At 53.1% G+C, this 23,652-nt stretch overlaps 1 protein-coding gene across 4 annotated transcripts in view; it reads left to right on the forward strand.

Moving 5' to 3' along the window:
- Positions 1-23,652, forward strand: part of PLXNA2 (plexin A2) — a 204,807-nt gene that overhangs the window by 59,436 nt on the left and 121,719 nt on the right. For all 4 annotated transcript variants that reach the window (XM_080569478.1, XM_080569479.1, XM_080569481.1 and 1 more), the window contains 2 exons: positions 4,218-5,472; positions 6,331-6,513. In XM_080569478.1, coding sequence (XP_080425604.1) covers positions 4,285-5,472; positions 6,331-6,513 — 1,371 coding nt within the window. In that variant the 5' untranslated portion in view covers positions 4,218-4,284. The remainder of the gene's footprint in view (positions 1-4,217; positions 5,473-6,330; positions 6,514-23,652) is intronic.

A 23,652-nucleotide genomic window follows, 5' to 3' on the forward strand; every position in this document is an offset into this window, starting at 1 on the left:
TGACAGCTGAAATAAGAGAAATGACTAATCATGCCTCCTGAAGCCCTGTCGCATGGAGATTAAATGAGCCCTTTTTTCTTCCCCCCTCAATGAGAATCATGGGCATTTGAATAATAATATTATAGTCTCCATTAGGATGACAGTGGGGGAAAAAAATCGGCTCAGACCTGTGATTATTCCTTCAATCTAATAATTATTTAAATACCAGATAACTCCTTTCAGCCTAATTGAGGTCTTTCAGCTGCTTGGGTTTATATTGTGTCCCTGAATTTACTCTCTCTTTTACCTTGCGTTACTAATAGCTTCAGATTGCTTTTAAAGCCATATTTTAAACTCACTTCCAAAAAAAAAGGGGGGGGGGGGAATTACTGGCCCAAGGGTATTACGAGCCAGAGTTAAAAACACCTACTGTCTCTTTTCCCTGGTGTTTAACTCTCCTGCCATGCTTTGCCATCCCCGACCTCTGCCGTAGGTTTTCCTCTGGTGCTCCGTGTCATCCCAACCATGTTCTGTGCCACGCGTGTCCCCCTGCGTGCCCTGTCCCACCCGTGTTCCAGCTCCTTTGGGCAGGGGAGATGTCAGTTCACAGCCATGCTCTGTCATCTCCAAACGATGTTTGAAAGCACGGATTCTTCTTCCTGGATGACCTGTCCTGCTGCCGGCAGCGGCTGCTCCCCGTGCCGTGCCGACCCCTCGTTGTACGGCGCTGCCTGCAAGCTGGACTGCAGCTGACAGCTCCGCTGCAGCGCGGGACGGGCTCGTGCTTCTGGGCTGTCTGCAGGGGGAAACCCAGCTGGGAAAACATAAAGCTGCTGCCATCCAAGTGAAGCTCTTGTCCCATGCGTACATACAAAGGAAGATCTTTAATGTCGAGTTGGTGCTGCTCTTTTCTCACTTTGGAATGAAATGACTCTTTCAAAAATGCGAAGGCAGGTGAACCGCTGTGTCCAGAGCTCTACAAGAGTCTCTTGATTCTTTGCAGAATTTCTTTTCCTTTCTGAGCTTCCCTTGAGTCCCAGAACCCTCTGTCCCAGAACCACCTCCTCCTTTCCCTGCGTGCCCATGGGCCCTCAGTGTCCTGCCTTGGCCGCTTGGCCGCGTTCCCGAGGACGAAGCTGCGCGAGGTTGTGGACCCTGCTGCGGGCACCAGCAGCCCTCTGAGCAGAGCCTCGGGAGCTGCTTGCTTGTTGTCCTCTGCAAGCTTCTCGGGGCAGAGACCAGCTTCAGGGTGCTCCCCCAGGAGCTTGGCAAGGAGAGCAGGGGTGGCTGAGCCACGGGGCAGTGGTCGCTGCGGTGCCACCCTGGGACCCCCATTATCGCCGCAGCAAGAAGAATGCGGCTGCGTTCGGGTGGGAGCTGGCAGGGGCAGAAACTGCTTCAGCCAGAGGTAGAAATCAAGAAGCTGGAAATAAGAAGCAAGCAGCCGGGGAAATGTATCCCTGAGCAGAATGAGAAACCCATTATCGTGCTCCTTCCCCTGTCTTGTCAGTGACACTGAAACGTGCAGCGCGGGGACAGAGCTCCTTTGTCACCTTTCAGAAACACCCGTCTCCAGCTCCCGGCGTTAACAAGCCTAAAGAGCGGCCATTCGGTGACACTCACTTATGAGCTCGGTGTAGGTTTTCAGCAGCATGAATTATTTTAAATACCAAAACCGAGATCAGCATCAATCAAAGCGGAGGCTGCCGACAGCCCCGACAGCTGCGTGTGGGGCGCGCGAGGGAGCAGCCTCCTGCGTGCGGCGCCAGGCGGGTGAGGGCAGGCAACGAGGACTGATGCCAGGAGGGGTGCGAGTGAAGGAGATGCGATCCCTGTTTTCTAAGGTTTTGCTGTGGTTTAAATCATGTACATCCCCATACGAGCTTCCCCCTGGCTTGCAGAGCCACAGAGGAGGGCAAGAGGGAAGGTGGCTCATCCTCTGCATCGTCCCAGGGCTGGTGTGACCCTGCGGTGCTGTGCGGTGGTGGAGACCGTCTGTCCCCAAAAGAAGATGAGATAGATCCCAAGATCATCCATCCTGGTGCATGTAAGGAGTGCAAAATCTGGGATAAAGGAGAACTTTGTGATAGTTTTCTGAGTCCAGGCTGTTGAATGCATCTGTGGTGATGAGCAAGGCTGAGGTTGAGCTGGGAGCCCAAGTCAGGGTCAGCAGCAGGTCTGGAGGTGGTACCCAGGGGAGATGCAAGCCAGTGACTTCCAGGCACATCCCTGCTGCCAGGAGAGGTCCCCAGCCCCTGTGCAGGGATGTTCTGGGGGCTGATGTGAGCTGCCCACCTCCAGTGAGCACTGAGCAGCTCCACCAGCTGTGTCCTTGCAGTGTTTCAGGGTGCTCAGCTGGCAGCACTTCCAGCAGGTTTGCAGGAGCCCAGGGAGGTGCAGGCAGCACACGGCTGAGCTGGGAACCGAGCATGGGATGGTCCGTGCCAGATCCTTCTTGCACGAGACAGCCACAGAAATGCATAGATTTGCATGGTCTCCGATGCCTGTTGTTGTTAGCAGTTTGCCCTCTCGGTGGAGGCGCTAAATGCCGAGCAGAGCAGGCAGAAGGGTTCTGAATGTCCTGCTGAGCAGCTACGGTGTCCCCGTGTGCACGCTGCCCGGAAGGGCGGACGAGGAGCTCTGCTGTAAACATGCCTCACGCAGCCGAGGCCGGCGCTCGTTTCCTAAGGAAATTCCAGGCTCGTGAGTCCTGCCTCGGCCTGCCGGCTGTCGGGCAGGCAGGAAGGGGCAGGGGCCAGCGGGCTCCGGCACCCTCCCAGCGCCCGTGGCTGCGGTGCTGGTGGGGGGGAAAGATCCAAGGTGCCGGCGGCTCCGGGCTGGGGCTGGGCACCAGCAGCTAAAGGAGAGCAGGGCTCTGCTGACCCTGTCCTGCTTCATTAAGGGCGATTCTGGGGTAACGCTTGGGTGTGTGCCCTTCCCTGAGTGTCCAGAAAGGACAGAAGGGGATGAGCTGTTTTCAACACGATGGAGCGCTTGCTTTAAATGCCTGCGTAGCTCTTCCTGTGGCAGCAAGAGCTCTAAAGCATCCTTAGGTCATTATCTCTTCTGATTGTCCATCAGTCATCTGCTGGGAGGAAGGTGGGCTTAGTGGTTACTCGTGCTCGTGGGGTGTGCGGTGGCTGTGCTGCCCCACGGTCTCCTTGCCTCTGCCCAAGACCATGTCTTGTACTGCGGAGTTCCTCTCTGTGACAATTTTGGGTGGCTGGTGGTGGGAGGGAATTTAAGGACCACATAAAATGTTTTCCCCAAATGGACGCTTTCTGTTAAATAATAATAATAATGTCTTCCATTCCTCTTTGCCACAGAGATTGTGGCCAGAGTTATCCAGCTCAAGTCTTATTCCTTCGCCTTGTCCTCACATTCTCACCCAAATGGCCACATCATGCAGAGGAAGCCCTTCTGATGGTTATCCACAGAGCTGTTAGGAAGGGCACAGGGACAGTTTGCTTGGCATGCGTCTCTGGGACAGTGTCCAAGCTGCTTTGCATTGGTTTTTCATGATCACCTGGAAGTTTTGTTAAAGCAGGAAACTTGTCCGAGCTTCCCAAACTGGTAGTTTCTCCCCTGCACATGGTGCTGCTGGCTCCATTTGCATCTCATCTACCCGCTCTGTGCCTCCACCCCAAATCAGCTGCTTTTCGGCAGCAAAGTGCCTTGTAAAGGCTGAGAAACGCTGCTGCCTGAAAAGCACCTGCGCAGGTAGTGCTGGCTCGGGGGAGTGGTGGAGAGGAGATCCTGATGGCTTTGATGTGTGTGTGCTCACTGCACTCGCCTGCATGAGATTTCTTTTGCAGGTTTTCAGATTTAGTCATAGAGGATTTAAAGGTAGAAAACACCTCTTATTTCCTCTGCTGCTTCCAACAACATACCCTGCAGGAGACATCCTTTTAGCCAAGATTGCAGATTGATGGTTGGGTGTGTGAACTGCGGGCTTTGTCTTGGGCTGAAGCTGCTTATCCTCTCCCATGGCTGAGCAGAGCACATTATGAACAGCCAAACCACATAACAAATTAACACGCAGAGCCTGAACCAAGTGGCAAAACATCAAGCCTGGACTGTTTACCAATAAGTAAGGAGACCTGCTTAATTCTTGTTGGGCTTAGAGATGTCCTCACTTTATCTCAAGGACTGTGTAATTAGAAAGCCTCCTTTGAATTTTATCTGCAGGCACACTGGGTCTAATCCTTTGCTCTGTCTGGTTTTCTTCTCTCCCCTAGAACCATGTGAGGGACGTTGCTGGGGCACAGGACACGCGCGGGGAACACGAGGTTTGACTTTCCCAGGATGGATCAGAGGAAGAACTGGCCTCGGGTACCGGACTCCGATGGCTGGTCGGTGGCTTTGCTCTGTCTCTTCCTGGCATCGCTGTCCCGAAACGTGTCCGGCAGCGCCTTGTTCAGCACTTTCCACTCGGAGAACCGGGACTGGACTTTCAACCACCTGACTGTGCACCGAGGTACCGGAGCCGTTTACGTGGGAGCTATCAACAGGGTTTACAAGCTATCGGGTAACCTGACCATTTTGGTGGCTCACAAAACCGGCCCCGAGGAGGACAATAAATCCTGCTACCCGCCCCTCATCGTGCAGCCATGCAGCGAGATCCTGACGCTCACCAACAATGTCAACAAGCTGCTGATCATCGACTACTCCGAGAACCGGCTGCTGGCGTGCGGCAGCCTCTACCAGGGGGTCTGCAAGCTGCTGCGCCTGGACGACCTCTTCATCCTGGTGGAGCCCTCGCACAAGAAGGAGCACTACCTCTCCAGCGTCAACAAGACGGGCACAATGTACGGCGTGATCGTGCGCTCCGAGGGCGAGGATGGGAAGCTCTTCATCGGCACGGCAGTGGATGGGAAGCAGGATTATTTTCCCACCCTCTCCAGCCGTAAGCTTCCCCGGGACCCAGAGTCGTCAGCAATGTTGGATTATGAGCTCCACAGTGACTTTGTCTCATCCCTGATTAAAATCCCCTCAGATACCTTGGCCCTCGTGTCGCACTTTGACATCTTCTACATCTATGGCTTTGCCAGTGGCAATTTTGTGTACTTTTTGACTGTCCAGCCAGAGACCCCAGAGGGTGTCTCCATCAACTCTGCCAGTGACCTCTTTTACACGTCTCGCATCGTCCGTCTCTGCAAGGACGATCCCAAATTCCACTCCTACGTCTCCCTGCCCTTCGGCTGCGTCAAGGGGGACACGGAATACCGCCTCCTGCAGGCAGCCTACCTTTCGAAGCCAGGAGATGTGCTGGCCAGGTCCCTCAACATCACGGCCCAGGAGGACGTCCTCTTCGCCATTTTCTCCAAGGGACAGAAGCAGTACCATCAGCCACCGGATGACTCCGCGCTCTGCGTCTTCCCCATTCGCACCATCAACGCCCAGATCAAGGACCGCCTGCAGTCCTGCTACCAGGGCGAGGGCAACCTGGAGCTCAACTGGCTGCTGGGGAAGGACGTCCAGTGCACCAAAGCGGTAAGGATGCCCTTGCAGTTGACTCTTGCAGCCTTTGGTATTAACACAGGGCCCTGTGGTGTATGAGTTGCAGGACAGGATTAATCTTTCAATGCCTCAGTTTCCCCAAACATAGATGGATGTAGCATTCCTTTTCCTTTTTAATCCCTATTGTTATCAGGCAGTCGGTGATGACAGCGAAAGGAAGGGATAGCACTGAGGCAGACAGATAAAGGTGTGCCGCTTGTCGGAAGGGTTTGCTGTTCCCTGCCTCAGGCTCTGGGAGCTGGAGGAAGGCTCTCACCCTTCCCGCAGCAGGAGGGTGGTATCAGCAAACCAACAAGGTAAATACAAATGACAGTTGCATCTTTTGCGGTTTCCTTCAGCTGATTTCTTTAATCTTGATCACATGCAGATTGTTCTAGGGCTGACTTGAGAATCCCTGGGGCCTTCTTTTGCCAAGCATATTAAGTTTGGCTGCTGGGAGGAGATAAACGTGTAGGTTAAATGAAATGAAAGAAGGAAAGGAAAGCGCTGGCTCGTGCAGGGGAGAGTTATCCCATCGCGGTTGCGGCTGAATGTGTCTGAGCCCTTGGCAGTTGCTGAATGTCCCTTGTGGAAAACAAGCGAGTGGATTGCAGTCGGTGTGATGGGGAGCAGCCCTACGGCACTGCCCTGCTGCGTGGGAGAGACCGCTGAGACCCCACGGGGATCTGCTGGGGGGCTGCACTCCCTGCTGCTGGCTGGGAGCGGGGGAAATGCCCCATGGCCCCGCCAGCCCCATGGCCCTGTTCCCCCACCGCCTGCTCCCCTCTCTGGGAACCGGCTGCTCCATGCCCTGAGCTTCACTCACAGCTGCCCCAAATCTTCTCTTTCCAGCCCGTTCCGATCGACGACAATTTCTGTGGGCTCGATATCAACCAGCCCCTGGGCGGCTCGGTGCCAGTGGACGGGGTGACGCTCTTTACCTCTAGCCGGGACCGGATGACTTCTGTTGCTTCATACGTCTACAACGGCTACAGCGTGGTGTTTGTGGGGACTAAAAATGGCAAGCTGAAGAAGGTAAGGTTATTTCTGTGGCTTTGGAGAGCCAGGATCCATTTTTCTTTGCTATTGGGAATGTCTGATACCTGCGGCTGCTGCTGTATCTTGCCAGTATTTCCCAGCGTGAAACTGGGAGCCAGTAGGGAGCAAAAATTGGAGGGTTTGGGTCACAGCCCTGAACTGGTGAGGCTGTTCATCCATCAGCGCTGTCAGTGCAGAGCAGAGTTGTTGTGGTTTCTTTTGAAGCAGAGGTGTTTTGAAGCAGCCTGGTCCCAGAAAAGGGACTGGACGGGGCCATGCGGCGCCACATGCTGTGCAGCGTCACAGCTCCGGAGCATCCCTGCCGTCGGGCCGGGAGCAGCCCCTTGCTGTGCTCGCACCACCACCTTCCTTCAGCAGCGGGTCAATGCGGGTCTCAGCACCGGGCCAGCTCTTTCACACGCTGCCTGTCTGTATATTACAGCATTAGCCTGTTTGTTTGTTGGGTTTTGCGTTGTTTTTAGCATTCGATCATTCAGAGAACTTGTGGTGTGTGTTGGTGGGGCTGTTGCAGAAATTACCAGGGCAATAATGGGCTGGGCTGGTCAGAGGGAAGTGAGGAGCTGGCTCAGTTTGTGGAGTGCGGCCAAGAGAGCAAGCCTCAGCGAACCGTGCTCAGAGGTCTCGGCTATTTCCCTTTTTGTGACACTCTGATGGAAATCCTGCAGTAGTTTTGAGTTGTTTCACAGCAATCCTTCTGCAGTTTGTGTAGAAAAACGAGCATGAGAGCTTTTGGGGTTTGCTTTGGTGATGGCAGTAGTGCTGACGGTGGCAGATTTTGGGCCATGGAATGGGTTAACTTGGCTGCACTTGGAAACCAAGCCGCAGGGCGAAGTCCTCCTGCTCTGTGCCTCCCTCTTCCCCCAGACAGCTGGATGACTGATCCAGCCTGGAAGATAAAATTCCTCACCCTTTGCATCACAAAAGCTGGGGCTAGTTGCCTAGGGCTAAGAAAGTCTCCGTGCTGTTTTCTTCTCCCAGCAGCCGGAGCTGGGGGACCGCTGGGTGGGTTTTAAAGTTCTGGAGTTGAATTGGGATTTTCCCCCTTCTATTTCCCCCAAACTGCTCTTCAGTAAGTGGGCTACAAAGACTGGTCTGGTCAATCACCCACCCATCTGTTGAGTGTGGTCCTTGGGAGTCCTATATTGCAACTGAGTGTGGAAATGGCCTTGGGGACACGGAACTGGGACCAGCTGCTGGAGAGGACCCCCCTTGCTGTGCTTCTCCAGCACAGCTGCAGCTGGAGGCCAGCTCCCCGGTATGTGCAGGCACTGGGTCCGGCCCCAGCAAAGCCAGCCTCAGAGATGCTGCTCTGGAAAGCTGAGATCCTTCAAATTACACTAACACGTGAAAGACAGCATTTGGTGAACCTGCTAAATGTAGTCCCTGCTCCCCCGTGCCATGGAAAGAGTTAACAAATGTAATCAACAGCAGGTTGTTAATTTTTTGTGTCCTTAAGCAGCAGGGAATTTCTTCCTCATCTATCCAGGAAGATACAAGGACAGGCAGATACTACACTTGACTGTCTGCATCATTTTAATTACATCAGTTCATTAATATTCATTCGGCACTTTACAAGTGCTGAGCAGTAGTAAATTAGGTGCCTCCCTGGTGCCTCTCAGCTGCACTGGGGCAATGCTGAACGTAGGGGAGAGAAGGGGCTCGAGCAGAGCCCCCCTGCCCCTGCGCAGCCACACGGGGCGCGCCGGCTTCTCCTGGCCGAGGGGATGGAAGAAGCACCCTCAGCATATTGCAGATGCATATGCTACCGCGCGGTGCAGGCTGCCGTGGTACTTGCTGTTCAGTGTTTTGGGGGGAGTCGGGGAGGTGCCTCATTTAGAGGCAGTTAGAGCAAACAGCTTGTGCCTGCACACTAGGTATTTACTGTAGCGTTGCATTAATTATGTAGGATTACAGAAGAAGCATTCTCTCCAGCAGGGTTTAATTCCTTGTGCTAGTCTACATTGAAGACCACTTAAACACCTACCTTTCTGATGCAAAGTTAATCTATTTATGCCCATCCACTTCACTGCTTTGGGCAGGAAGGGAGCCGTGCGGGGCTGGGGGAGGAGGGATGTGGGGATGGTCCAGGCTTTACCTGCTGTTGGAGCCGGTGGCGAACAGGTGCTGAGAAAATTGGTTCATGTCTCCAGCGAGTCTGTTCCAGGCGTTTGCTACAGTCAGCCTTCGGTGGCATCTGCCAAGCACCTTCTCGACACGCATCAGCGTGGTGTGCTGCCGCCCAGCCCCATGCCTCCTGCTACCCGTATCACTGCCCTGTCCCGTGCTGCATGGGGCTGGGAATGCTCTCTGTCTTCTGGTCCTGCCCATGCTTTCAGTAAATCTATTCCCTTTTGGCACGTGGGTTTATCTTTTATGTGGCCTAAGAGGCTGTATGAAGCATGGGGAGCAGCTTTGCTGTGAGCTGAGGGGCTCCTGGGGCATTTGTTGCCCTGGTGGTCCCTGGATCCGTGCGTGCTCCACCACCAGACATGTCCGTGAGGGCGCGGGATGCTCAGGGCTGTACACGTTTCTGTCTCTCCTTCTCTGTATGTGAAATGAGGACAGTAAAAATGTGCATACTTCTGTGAGTGCCAGAGATTTACAGATAAACACCTCTCCTCCGTCTCACCACCCTGCACATCTACCTACACAACGATGTCTGAGAGCTGCGTCATGCCTATTCCCTCTCCCGCAGTTGTTGATTTACTTTGGAAGCGAGCTGGTGGCTCAGTCTGGGATTTCAACGAAGAGACTTTTGTGTAGCTGCAGGAAAGAAGTCAGGGAGCCAGCTCTGAAATCTCTTACATTTGTCTGTGCTTTCCCCGTGAGAGTTCACTGCTGAAAACTCCGTGCTATCTCACTGCTGTCCTTCCTGTTAGCCGCTCACCTGCTCGCTCGTGCGCGTCCCCCTGGGGGGCAGCTGCTGCTGCGGCCTCTGCCCCGAAGGAGCTGGATGCTGAAGGTCCCCAGGCCCCTATTTTTTCCAGCCCTACCCCTTTCTCTGTTTCCTGGGGTGTGTTTGAAGCGCCTTTCTCCAGCTCCAGCAGGGGTTGGGACCTGTTTTGTGCCTTTCTCAGCCACCTCGCGCAGCCGGTGCAATAGCGCGTGCACCTCTCTGCCCTGTCCTTGCTGAAGGGAAAAGAGAGAGTCAATAGATCCATTCGTCATTCAAACCCTGTGCCGGCGGAGGAATTTGCTCACATAGCACTGGCTCATCCAGCCTGACACCCTGCCATGGGATTTGCCTTGGGCAGGGGGTGCTCAGTGCCTGTGGCCGCCCAAGGGGCACGTGCTGCAGGATCGCTCCTGGGGCTGCACCCTGCGCACGAGGCCCCATGGCATGGGAGACGAGCGGGCAGCTTGGATCCCCAGCAGCCTCCGGTTTTTGAGAATTACACACCCTCAGCAGTTTTCTCTAAGTGGGTGAAGAGCTAATGTGCTGATGAGGCTGTGACCTTCTGGATAAAGCACGGTACGCGGGGTCCTGCTCTCTCCGCAGCTTGGTGCTCTGGCTCTCCTGCGAAGGGCTCGGCTTTGTGGCTGGGGGAGCAAAGTGGGTAATGGGATCATATTAGAGATGTAACTGCTCAGAATTGTGGCTTCCTGCAATAAAGCAATTTTCATCGAGCAAAATTAGAAGAGACATTAATGCAACAGTTAACAGCAACTAACTGCTGGGGGGAGATGTGTCGGCTTGCTTGCTCTGTTTATGGGCTTTATACAATTCCATCAATATTGATGTGTGATGCCTTTGATTTTGACACTAATCATTGCTATGAATTAAATTTGCAGCCATATAATTAGGACTGCTATTAATAGGGCCTCAAGCTAAGCACTGCTGCGTTAGTTGTCTTTTTCCTGATGGAAAACGGCATCCACGGAACTCAGCTAATGTAGTTTGCCTGGTAGATGCTGAGACTGATGTGAAAATTATACTTGCTATATTTAGAGGGGCTCATCTGAAAGGCAGATGAATGGGAAGGGTCAGACTCTGAGGTTTCCTGAGAACTACACTGGAGTCACTCGTAAACTTCCTAGCAGTTTGCTGCTTTTCTCTTCAGGTGCAAAGGCTTAGTGGGAGAGAGCAGGGTTGCAAGAAGAAAAGAGTAAGCCTCAGTTGTCAGGCCCGAAGGGCTGCTATTGCAAGCTTTTTTCCTGTTTTAGCTGCCCTTGTGCAAATCTTTCCGTTTATATCTCCTACCCAATGCTGTTTCAACTCTCTATCCCTGTGCGTGCCCGGTTTCATCTCAGCAGGCTGAGCACAGTGGCTGGTTGGCAGCATGGCTCACCACTAAAAATCAATCTTGTATTTCATCCCAAGAGGTGTGTTTCTTATTAGATCTAATAAATCAGTGAAGTGCCCTTCATTCAGCTTGTCAATGGAGGACATTGTTTGTGATCAAGAATAAATAAATGTCTCTTCTATGTCTGACAGTGCACAGTCCAAGTATTATTTTGCCGTCATGCTGTTTATGCCTGCTCTTGAAAAAACTCAGTTCCTGCAGTGGCTCAGAGCCTCGCTGTGCCTTGGGAGGTCTAGGACACACTTTCCAGCACTGCCTGAGTTCCAGCTATCCAGGGCAGGCCCAAAGGCTGCTCTCCGCATCCAGAGATTGCTTCTACAAAGCCAAGTGCTCTGCGTTGGCCGTCTTCGGTGTCCTTGGTGTTACAGACAAGAACTCAGGAATGGGGGTTGGTTATTCCAAGTGCCAGGAGGTGAAGGGGATGGTGTTTGCATCTCAATTTGTGCCTGATCCTCCTGGGCAAATGGGGTCAGTCACTGTCCTACACAACCGTAGCACGCTGTCCCAGTTACTCTCGTACATGGCTTGAATCAATTCTGGCGTGCAAGGTCACCCGAGAGGAGCTGGTTGGGATCTGTTGGGAGGAAAAGTACTACAGAAAGATATGTAGTGCTGTGCCCGGTTTTCGTGTTTGGAAATGGGATCATGCCTACCCGTTGAATGCCCGATGCACAGCGCATAGTGCTGTTTGTCCTTGCTTTCAGCGAACCCCCGCCGTTGTAGGGGACGGTGATAACTGATGGGCTGACACAGGCAGGGGAAAGGCGAACTTCTGAGTGTATTGTTATGTCTTGGTATGCGATGGTTTTATTCAGCCTGGATGATCTAATTTGTTCCATTAGTGGGAATAAAACAGATGTTTCACAATGAAATATATGTCTGGACCTGTCCTTATCTGACTTCATTCTACGGATAGTTATCTCATCCTTTTAATTTATCCTTAATTATCTCCTCCACGCACATTCTTGGAGCACTTTAGGAAAAAAGTCAGTTGCATCACTGTGTAGAGAAGCCAAGAGGACATCGGGCTGTTATTGAAGAGATGAAAGTCATCTGCTCACAGCCTCCTTCCCGAGGAGTTTCCCAGCGCCGGCTGTCTGCTGCAGCTCGGCGATCCGTCCATCATGGGGACGCGGACCTCTGTGTCCCAGCAGAGGTGGTAGGCAGCAGGTGATTCTTGATTAAGCTTTATAATTGAAAGATCTGAGAAACAAGGCTCTGTTTCTTGCTCTAGGAAGTGAAATAAGGGGCATTTGGCATTATATTGCTTGTGATTTGCTATGGTGCGGTGGGAGAAGGTACTCCAGCCTCAGACAGTAATTCCCCTTTGAGTGAAAGGGGGGCTCTCAGAGCATGGCCCTGGCAAACAGACACCTGATCAGCACCTCCAAAATGCCCAGAATTTTTAGTAGCCAGAAGCTGGAGCCTTACTTTATAACTGGAAGTTGTGCAAGGATATATAAGAGGTCCCTTTGGACTGCAGTTTTGATGGAACGGTTCAGGAATGTCCCTACGGCCCCTTAAAGACATGAAATTGGTCCTCTCTTCTCCCAGCACTGCCTCCCTCCTTCTCTTATCTGTTGCCTAGCAGAGAAAAATTTGAAGAAAAAAAAAAAAAAGAGAATTTGAGATGTGTTTTATAGCTGCTGGAGAGCTAAGGGGCAGGACATGCTATGTGAAATCGAGCCAGGTGGGCTCGGAGTCTGCTTTCATCTGTTTCCTGGCTCAGGCAATGACAACTCTGGTTCTTACTCAGGTTCAGGCACCTTGAAAAATTAGCTTGAAATCTGGAGTGCAGCAATTATGTTTTGTTCCTTTCCAAACAAAGTGGAGCTAGTAGAGGCTGAAAGCAGCTCGTCTCTGAGGGCTCACCAGTCCTACCAGCGCCTCAAAGGCCGGGAGCTGCAAATGCTGGGAGGGTTTTCTTGTGATGAGCTCTTGGTGTAGGTTCTGTATCTCTGGGGTTTGGTCCTGGCCCTTCCTTCAAATGCTCTTATTAATTGTCCTGAGCAGCACAAGTGCAGGACGAGCTCTTGTAGCCGTGCCCACGAGGTTGGTTCTCCCACTTGTGCATGTGTTGTGTTGTGTTTTGTTTTGTTTTTTAACATGTTTAGAAGATGTTTAACCCCCATACTTTTTGTAAGAAGGGGTGTTATCTCCTTCATGAGGATGAAGTGAGGCAGAAGTTGCTTTTCCTCCAGTTCATGCTGGAGGCAGAGCTACATTTTTCTGCATTTCAATAATGCATTTCTTGTTGGAATCATCTTAGTGAAAAACATCAGGAAATACCAAACTACTTTGTGAATTCATGGCACTTTTTCTGACTGTTCGTTGCTTTCCTCTGGGTGTGAATCTGAAGAACTTGCTGTATTCTGGATGTTTTCTTGGCAGGGTTGGACTTCTGCCTTTCCATTTGTGAGTCAAGAAGTTCGTGCTTTCCTTAGGGTATATGTTTTTCTGCAGGCTTTTACAGTCCTCACTGGGGTCAAAATAACATGAGTTTTGGTCCATTTGTAAGTTCTTAAATCCCCGCGTGGCAAGAAATGCTGTGAGAAGACCGTGCTGTGTTGCCTCTGTAAAGGCCTCCTTGGGGCAAAAGGAACGAGTGTGGAAAACACAAACATGGCAGGAGAGGGGGAGGCTGCAGGCAGAGCCCCCGCGCCTGCTCTCAGCCCCTGTGCTGCTGCACAGGGGCTGGGGTTTGGGGACAATCGCGGAGCAAAATGCCACGTGGAGGTGGCATTGCCATGGCCTGTGACCGGTCCTGCAGGTAGGCTTCGGCTTGTTCCCCTGGCACACTCCTCTTCTGATACGTTTTTCAGTTGCACGCTGAAGTTTACCGCCCATTGTTGTTACCGTTGCTTTCTGCTGCTGGCCAGAGCAACGACAGCGTTAGTGAGGCTGTAAAATATCACAAGGCTTGCGAAGGCGAATCCATCACTTGAATGCCTGCCCACTGTTCATGGGTGTGCCAGGCAGGTGTGGATTGGATGTGGCTGGTCTCTGCATTAGCATGAGTCCATTACGCCCGGCATGATGCATAGTCTCCCCACCTCCTCCTCCTTTTATTACTGCCTTTTCATTGCTGCGGGGACTCACGGAAAGGCAGATGCCTACATTTCTCAGGTCTTCAGGGAGCTTTTTGCAGGCAGCCCAGCCTGAGCAATAAAGAGGGAGATGAAACCACCCTGCGCTGCAGGAGCCTCCAGTAGCCTGAGAGCGCAGCAAAGAGAGGGCACAAAGGGCGACAAAATGCCATGTCTAAATGTGACTGCTGCTCGAGGGCCAGAAGACTGTGATGTGATGTCTCCTTCTTCATCAGTTGTGTCTCAAAGAAGCCTCCAATGATGCTAATTATGCAGGAAGGGAGCCACATCTAGTGGCTGGGGAAGAGGAACATGGCACTGCGAGGTACGGGTGTTTGTGCTGTTCTCACTTCAGCCACTAGTTTCAGTGATCTGATCTGACGTTGAATACATTACTCAAGCTTGCAGCTTTCTGCTCTACAATCTGAATTTGCATGTTGTGATTTACACCCCGTGCAGCGGCAGTAGCAGCAGTTTGTCGCATGCCCGTGTCCCACCGGGGTCTTGGCGAGCCCGAAGGACACTAAAAGGGACCTGAGGTCCGGTCGTGTGAAGGTCTGGACTAGGACTGGGGAGACACGGCACTGGTTCCCATCCCCGTCAGGCCATTCTCCAGTACAGGCAGGTTTCCTCGCGCATCTGTTTCCTGCCTACACGATGACCAAGGTTTTCTCACCGCTGAGCCCTCTGGGCCAGGCGCTGGGCCGCGTGGCACCGCTGCGGCGAGTTAAATCCTGCGGACAGCCTTGAGGTGTTGTACTGCAAACAACATTTTTAAATACAGCATAATTGGAATAAAATGGGGTGGTGGCTGGTGGGGTTGAAGCTACCTGGTGTGTGCCTGGAGCCCTTTCACGTGGTATTTACTGGGACTCGGCAGCGCCTTTGTGCCATGCTCCCAGCAAGGGCAGCGCTGAGCTGGGGCAGCTGGAACGAGCCCCCTCTGCCCCATCATCGGGGAAGGATGGTGGAGGAATAATTGGCTGAGCAGGGATTTAAGATTCTCTGACACACGCATGCAAACAGGAAGCTGCAGACAGCAGCAGCGGCCCGGGCAGGCCTGGAATAATTAACAGTGGGTTCACCAGAATTAGTGCCCGGCACGCGCCTTCGCCAGGGCCCCCGCCACCTTCTGCTGGCTGCTCCCTCCCAGCTGGGTACACGCGTTCGCATCAAATAGGTGCATGTAGATGAAAGTGATGTGCGTTTAAAATGAATGTACATATCATACAGCCTCATCCTTATACAGGGTGGGATTTATTTATTTATTTATTTATTATTTTTTGTGGTAAGCTGCTAAATTATTTATTGTGTGCTGGGCTTTAATCTCATAAACCTGCCTGCAGGCCTTACGCAAACCAGCCTGAGCATCCTATAAAGCAGGGAGTCAGGCAGCAGCGAGCGCTGCAATGACTGTAGGAGGTAATTGTTCGCCTTACCTCAGCCTCCTCCTCCCCCTCATCAGCTCATTAAAAGCAGTAGGCCTGTTAAGTTGGTCATTGCCACTAACTTAAGGAGCGATTTGCATTTGCTGCTTGGAGAGGATGCCAATCCCGAGATCCGCAGCAGTGGGAAGAACAAGAGCCAGTCCCTTGAGCTGCTCAAAGTAAAGAAGAAAGGGTGAGGAAGAGACACTCGGGTAAAACAAGGTCTTTCAAATAAACACCGCGGTGCCTCCAGCTGGGAACGCTTACCTTCCTGAGCGGCTGGGAGTGCTCGCAGCCTGCTCCCTCCCAGCTCTGAGTTAACATTTGGCTGACTAATGTGGTGTTTGCTTTTGCTAGTCATCCTGCAGCCAGTGGCTTATTAGTGGGAAAACAGAGCATCCTTCTGCCTGCTTTCAGCTCTCGAGCTTCTTTGATGCTTTCTGCCTGATGCTCTCGAAGCTTCGCACTCCGGGAGACTTTGTGTCGCAAATGCAAGTGGGCACATAGGGGAGAAGGGGTTATCCGGGTCTTGTAGGCTTAATTTAGTAAATGGCAGTCAGAATAAAGAGAGTCTCCTCTTCCCACCTTCTCCTTTCATTTACTAGCAGACCAGTTGCACCTCTTGAGGACATTTGGGCTAAATCATTCTGCAGAGCTTTGAAGCAAGGGGAGCAGGGCTGATCTACGGGTCTCCCAGGGTTGATCCACAGGTCTCCCAGCCTGCTGGGTTGCCAATCCCTCCTGTCCTGGGGGTGCCATCCTCTCCCGACCTCCTACAGCACCATCCAAGTCAGTTTTTGAGCCTGGCACATGCCCAGCTGTGCTTTGGTCAGGCTGGGACAGGGGAACAGCAGCAGGTGCTCTTAGCTTACAGTTCCTTCTTATTTCATTGCCGTTTTTTTGCTTCTGAACAAGGAGTTTTGCTTTTTGTGCTGCCCAGGAGGTTGGATGTCATAGCGATGAGGAGCGTTCTGGCACAAGGATGTTTTCCGCAGGATGCCGGGGAGCTTTTTTCCTCGTGCTTTAAGAACAGGCAAAAGCCTCTGGGATAGTCTGTAAATGCGTGTGATGGGATGAGCCAAATGTCTTTTCGTTCTTCATTTCTCCAGTTTTCTTTTTGTGCTTTCTTTGTGCAGAGCCTTTCACGCTGGGAATTTTGTCTTGTTCTTGAGAAATAAATAATTAGAATAATCTGGAAGATGTGGGTTGAGGGACAGGTAGAGTTGGAGAGAGTGAGGAGTTTGAAAGACTTGGGGAGGTTGCTCTGCCTATGGTTTTCCCAGTGGGAAAGGGATAACATCGCTCTCTAACTTCCCAGGGAGTTTGTTTGAAAATTGCTTTGTAATCCTAAGTGGAAAGAAAAGATAAATACTGAGCTTCACTCAGGATAAATAGTTTTGTGTGCTATTTTGCAGTACAAAATGCATCCCATTGAATGGGGCGCAGCTAATATTTGCCCTTGATCTTCCGGGGCTGTCAGCTCTAATGCCTGGCTAAGTGACCTCGGCTTGTGCCAGAAATGCAGCTGATTTGGGTCATCCCATGCTCAAAGCCTGTGTGCACTGGGTACCAGCGATGAACAGGGCTGGGTGGCAGTGGGCTTTGCAAGGTTTCAGCACTTGTGGCTCTGCTCCCTGCCTTCCACAGCACCCAGTTTTTGCTGGACTTGGTGGAGGGGGAGCGTTGCTGAAGGGTCGTCCCCTGCTTCCCCCCTGCTTGCTGAGTGCAGCCATGGGATGCTGCCACGGGGAAGGGGCAGGATCCTGAGCTCCTTTTCTCACCCTGGGAAGCTGTTCAGGAACAGGGCTGGGGAATTGCTGCCTATAAACTCTGAGGACTTAACTTTGGACTTACTTTCAGCAGTTCAAACCGGATTTATCTGTCCCTGCAAGAGGGAAGCACTGACCTTTAGAAAAACTGTGGGGCTTAAATGATTGCAGCACTATCAGAGAGGAAGGCATCCACATAACTAATAATGGCAAAGAGTTCGATATTGGTAGCTGAGAGGCAGCGATCAAATTCTCTGTGTGCCAATAGATTAACGAGGACTGGGAGTGCTCCTGCAAGTGGGAGCAGAAGCCAAGGGGAGCAGGAGAGGTTTGCAAAGCTGGAAGCGGATTGTCCTGCCTGCCTCACTCGTGAGCGCAGCGTTTGGGATGGGTTTTGCAATTCGGGTTTCACTTTGTGTTTTCTCCTCCTCCCCTGGCTCTGCCCATGAAGAAATGCCTGCTGCCGCTGCGCCTGGTCTCAGATATTTGCTGGGAAAGTTTCCAGGAGGGTCTCTCCTGCTGCCTGAGTTTCAGCATCCTTCACAGGCAGTGACTGGATGGGACCCGGGGACTGTTCGGGCCCTGTGGGATGTGAATTTAGGCAAAATCAAACACAAAGCAGGGGGAACCCCGCTCAGCTGCTGGAGTTTGACTGGTACGAGGCTGACACCAGCACAGTTCAGAGCCTGGATGGCCGTGCAAGAGGAACATCTGCAGAAACCGTGCAGACACACGGCAAACAGCACAAAATGCCAGTTATGGGGCATGAGACTAGTGGCTCGATATTTGCTTGAGAAAACAAACAAGCTTAATGTTTTTCAAGTGTGCTGCATCGCGGCCGTGATTGCTGAGAAACCTGTGATCAGAGGCACCGAGCAGCCCAGGTTCAGCAGGATCAATGTGCTATTCCTCGAGGAGCATTAAAGAACAGCCAATGGCTTCTGGAAAACGTTGATAAAGCTCTCTTTTTAGAATAATTTCTGCTTCTCTAGCACAAATGTACTATTTCTTGTTTGTGTGTGTTGCTTTCTTCGTTCACTCTCTTATTATTAGGAACATTTACATGAAAACGGCGTCTTTTGCTCTCGCAGCATATTCCCCGTTTGCAGCTGCGCTTTCTCAGCCCCTACAATCTCCACCTTCCCTCAAAATGGGGCTGCCCCTCTCCTGGTCGTGTGTTGGTGCTTGCTCAGGGCCCTGTGTACAGCAGCAGTTCATTGCAAAACGAGATCGCTGCTGGGGTCCCCATGCTCCAGAAAAGGGCCTCATTTTTAGGGTTCATCCCTTGCTCTTAGGGCATGTCGTGAGCCGGTGAGGATGCTCAAGGCGCTGTTTTTGTGCCATGCACAGGAGATGTTGGTGCTCTTTCAGCAGCCGCAGAGGCCGGTGTAAAATCCCCAGGCAGGGAGCAATCCAGCCGGGTGTCCCAAGGTGACTGGCTTGGCTGGGGAGCTTTAGGCAGCAGGAGAAGCAGTTTTGGTAAGAACAAATGGAGGTCTCCAGCAGGTAGTACACATGATAATGTAGATTAAAGTAGGAAAAAAAAAAAAGCTAGTGTTTAGGGCATATGTGCTCTGCTTGCTCCAAGTGCTGGCTCCACATGCTGGGAATGTAACTGCACGTGTGTTGAGCACAGCTTTAAATTTCTCTTGCTCTTTCTGCTGTAGCTTTGTTTTGGGAGTTTGGCACTTAGGCCGACTTTAATGCTCCAGCATGGTAGGCTGAAGCACTGCAGGTGACGCCTGCAACCTCCTGGCCAGAATCTTGTGCTGTAGCTGGTGGCAGGGCTTTGCCCAGCATCCCAGCGCCCCCGAGCCCCCTGCCCGTGAGAGGGGTCTGGCCCTGGCTGCCCCCGCGCTGCCAGGGGCTCTGCTGCTGGTTCACGGGAAGCAAATGGTTGGGGAGAGGTGAAATTCCTCCCCTCTGCTCCTCTCACCTCTGACCCCGCTGCATTGCTTCCTTCTGACCCCTGAATTTCAGATGTGACCTTTTGTACCCTGGGGAAGGAGGGCAGGCAAAGGGCAGATGATTTCGGCTGCATTTCGGGGTGGGGAGGTGAAGCCGAGAGCCGAGTGAAGGCTGGAGCCAAGCTGGGGGTGGGGAAAAACATCGCGGGCTGGTGTGGAGTGATGGCTCTGACGGCACCTGGCGGGGCAAACGGCGTGATGCTCGTGGTGTTTGGCTTTTAAAGGGCAGGTCGGTGGCAGCTCCTGCCCCGTGTCTTCTCAGGCAGCAGACGGGGTATGGCTCAGCCCCGATGGGCTGCGGGGTTTCTGCATCCCAAGCAGGCAGAGCTCCCGAGGGGCTGGCACAGCCTTGCAGCCTTGCTGGGCTCTGGCACACATCTCAGAGCCGTCCCCCGTGGCAGCAGAGACCAAAGGCTGCTCACTTAAACCGTGTTGAAAGGCTTAATGCAAGCCAGAGATGGAGGAAGAGGCAGCGAAGATGCTAGCTGTTCCCTGTTTGCCCTGTAGGAAAGCTTTGCAGCTTTCAATTTCTCTTTGCTATTCCCTCTAGTAAACCCTGAGTTCGTGTTGTGGCTAAGGCAGAGGTGGGTTTGTCAGATTCAGAAAAGAAGCAGCGTTTTGCTGGTGTGCCGGAGGAGCTCCGTGACTCTTCCTATACTGCAAAATATGCTGGGCAGCCACAGCTCCTGGCTGCCTGCAGCCTCCCCAGAGCCCTGCACTGACTTATTCTTACTTTGCACCGTGCTACGGGCAGGGCAGGGCTGGTCCCAGCGCGTGCCCAGGCTCAGGGTGGGATGGAGACGGGCGCAGGCTGCAGCAGGGGCTGCCCCCTGTGGTCCCGGCCCTCTCGGGGTTTTCCTGCCCCCTCGCACACGCCTCTTGCAGAGAGCTGGACCTGAAGTCGAGCTGCAAATTCTCACCTGTTTCGAAGAACAAAGGCAGGACGTGCTGCGTTTCACCTGCAGTAGAATGCCAGAGGAGCCAGCCCTGGCTGAAGGAAGCCCACATGCGGGGCCCTGCAGCACAGACGGGACTTCACGGCCCTCCTGGGACGCTCAGCCCCCGGTCAGGGGCTCGTTCAGCGCAGCCCTTGGCCCCCAGCCCTGCCTGTGCTATGGGAAAAGCTGCCGGTTCCAGCCTCTGGCACGCTGCCTGGGTGGGCGAGGGGGTGGAAATAGCCCTGCTGTCTGGTGCGGAGGCAACCCGGAGCCGCAAAGTGGCCCAATCTGTCTCTGTCCCTCCCCGGCGCGTCGTTGGCCGTGACCCCCCTGGGACGGTCCCCGTCGATAAGGTGCTGCGTCTTGTCGGAGCCGAGCCCAGGCCTCTGCAATGGATGTGGAGGCTGGGAGCGCTCAATATCCTCCCTGACAGGTAGAGCCTCATTTAATAGCCTCCTGCCATATTCATTACCCCGGCAAAGCGGCTGGCGGCCAGGAGCGCAGGTGCAGTGCGTGGCCCCGCCGCCCCCCCCCCCCCGCTGCCCCCGCCTGCACAAAGGCGCTGCGTGAATAAGTATGCAGTAAATGTCTCCCTCTCCCAGATTTATTCCTTCATTAGGTATTTAAATACATTCTGCTGTATAGGATGCTTCTGCGAGGCTGCTGCTTTTTTTTTTTCTTTTTTTTTTCCCCATCTGTGGAATAAACGTGGTGGCTGCAAAAAGTCTCCCCCCGGGCCCCGCCGCAGCACGGAGCGAGGCTGGGAGGGTCCTGCCCCGAGCGGAGGTGGCTGGGAAGGGGCTGTGGGTTCATGCCTCAGCCTCCATGGACACGGATCTGTGAGCCCAGGTGTGCAATAATTCGGCCAGCGAGCAGCCGGGAGACCTCCTGGGGCTGGTGGGAGCCCCAGACCCCGCAGGTTTTGCCGCAGCGCTGGTGGGACCGGGGCTGGGCTGCCCTGCCCCTTCCTCTCACGCTGGTACCCGAGCTGGTGCATCCACGTGCTCGACGTTTTAGGCACTCACAGCAAAGTAAACGCTCTAAAACCATGCAGTCATTGAACCAAACAGCTGGGGGAAGAGCGGAGAAACTAAAATTAGCAGAAGCGCCCCAGGCAGAGGGCCACCTGGGGCTTTGTTTAGTTTCGCTCTAAACTTTCATCTCTTTTATTTATAATTTGTGGCTGACTTATTTTTTTTTTTTCCCCTTTCCTCCTCTGAAAGCGAGGAGCTTTGCTGGGCTGGGATGCAGCTGGGTACCATCCCCACAGTTCTGGGGCCGCGTTGCCTCCCGCTGCCCTTCCTGCCCCATTTCTGCCCGATTCCCCCGAGCAGGGACAGCCTTTGCCCCCTGTCCTTGCCTAAGATGTGTCCCATGGATGGACCTGAGCCTTGGATGGACCTGAGCCTTGCTTTCCTGGGGCTCCAGCCCTGCAGGACCCTGGCCCTGTGATTTAGCACCGCAGAATCCTGCTGCTGGTGTGCTTCGAACCTTCCCCCCTGATTTAACGTGGTGTACCGGGCTCTCTCCCGAGCTGTTGGAACAGACAGGTCGATCCCTTCCACTGCTGCCTCTGGGCTCCTGCCCTGGGCTCGTAACTTGGTGAAACGTCAGCTCGTTTGCTGAAGTCCTGATCCGTGGGCTCACCAGGCTTGTGAGCTAATTAGCTTGTGGATTGCTAGCTCAGTGGTAGAATATTTAATTGGGCCTGTATTTTACAAACCTGGCTTTCATTTGGGATGCTGAGGGAGTTGGATTGCAGCAGCTGCTGGGCAGGTAGGAGTCTGAACACCAAAAATTAAGGGCAGCAGTGGTACTAAGGCTCTGATGTGTGAAAGGCTTCAAATACAAATGCATCTGTTTAGCTGTGTCCAGATAACACTGTCAACTTTTATTTGCTGATGGAGGGACATCCTGACACATATGGCTGTTTTTTTTTTATATCTGATTTTTCCTGCCAAGTGTTGTCTGTGAGACCTGTACCCTTCCTAGTCTTGCTGTGCTCAGTTTGGGTTTTGCGCAGTCTTTCTACCCAAAAAATTTGCTGTGCCCTTGTCCTGGAGGTGGCTTGGTTGCAGGGCAGCAGAAAACTTGAGTCTCTGGCTTGTTTTGTTCCTGGCTCCGCTCGGATCCCAGACCTGTGCCAGCTCTGTTGCTGCTAGAAGCAATGTGCCTGCAGTTGTCCTGAAAATAAACAAAATCTCATTCAGCACTGGTCAGCAAGGCAATTTTTGGGTGATTTCCAGTGGAACGAAAGCTGGGAAGGACTTAAATCCATGACCCACTGGTACGAGGCTTAAGAGCGCCTCACCAGACCAGAGCAAAGCTTCCCCCCCTCTTCATTATATAGTTTATTCTTCTAATGAGTGTTACTTCCACTGAGCTGACCCACCCCGCTTTCCTCTGGTGTGAGGTGCCCTGACCCCTGTCGCACTGAATCACTGTTATTGCTCCGCTGCCCTCCCCAGAGCTTTCCCCTGGCCCCGGCTTTCACCTCCTGTGGCTGCGGGGAAATTCAGAAGCAGGAGCTGGATGAAGCCTGGCCCTCGGCGCGTCCCAGCTGCTGCAGGCAGCAGCGGAGTGCAGGGCTCGGCCGAAAACCACCTCTGGGTTTGTGGCAGGAGGGGTGCAGCGCTGTAGTCGACGTGGATCACAATTCCCTTTTCCCCCTGGGAATGGCTCGGTAAATGAAATATTCATCTTAAACAAGGGTGTGTTTTAAAAGCCTAGAAAATCCAGTACCTTCCACTGAACCATTGTTCTTTCCTACCGTGTCTCTGGCTAAATTAAGACTTTCTTAGAAATGCACAGGTTAAAAGTTTAAAAGCTTAAGGTTTCATTCATAATTCACGTATCAATGAGGCTTTGATTCCTCCCGGGGAAAAAGCCGCCTCTATCTGCAGTGCATTTTGATAGGGTTACCCCGTGCCAGAGCTGAGGACCTCTTCGCCTTTCCTTTCTAAGCTCCTTTTTTCAGAGGCACTGCGGTAGAGGCTGGCTCCCAGGGGCTACTGATGGGGAAAGCAAAACCTCCTCATTTTGGGTCATCGGTTTGAATCTGACCCAGGTCAGCGGTTGCCAAAAGTCATTAACGTCTGATGGCTGCTCAGTGCCCTGTGAAAAATGAGTCGCTGGGTCCTGGTCCCGTTCCCAACACGGGCAGGCATCCATAGCCCAAAAACCTGCTGTCATCACTGTCCCTGGCCTTGTGTAGGTGAGCGAAAGACCAGCTGGATGCTGTCACCAAACGGTGCCTGTTAACCGCAGCCCGGGCTCGTGCAGCTTTCCTTACCCGAGGGGTGGTGGCAGCGCGGTGCTCCTCACCTGCACAGCGGGAAGGCCAGGCTTTGTCTGGCCCTGCACCTTCCTGGGTTCCCAAAACCACGTGAAATGGGACCAAAGCTGCACTTCCCATCACAGACTTTCCATGTCCCACGGGCAGGTGCCGCCTGCCCCCAAGCCCCAGCCTGCTGCTTCCCCTCCTTAGGGCGAGGAGGAGGAGGAGGGAGCTGAGACCTTCCTCCCCCCTGGGGCTCTCCCTGGTGCCCTGCCCTCCCTCCCCTTTCCCAGATGGTCTCTGCGGCTCCTTGTCAGGCATCCAAAATACTTCCAATGGACCCTTCC

This window comes from Anser brachyrhynchus (assembly GCF_964034855.1).
Source record: "Anser brachyrhynchus genome assembly, chromosome: 27".
Taxonomy (NCBI): domain Eukaryota; kingdom Metazoa; phylum Chordata; class Aves; order Anseriformes; family Anatidae; genus Anser; species Anser brachyrhynchus.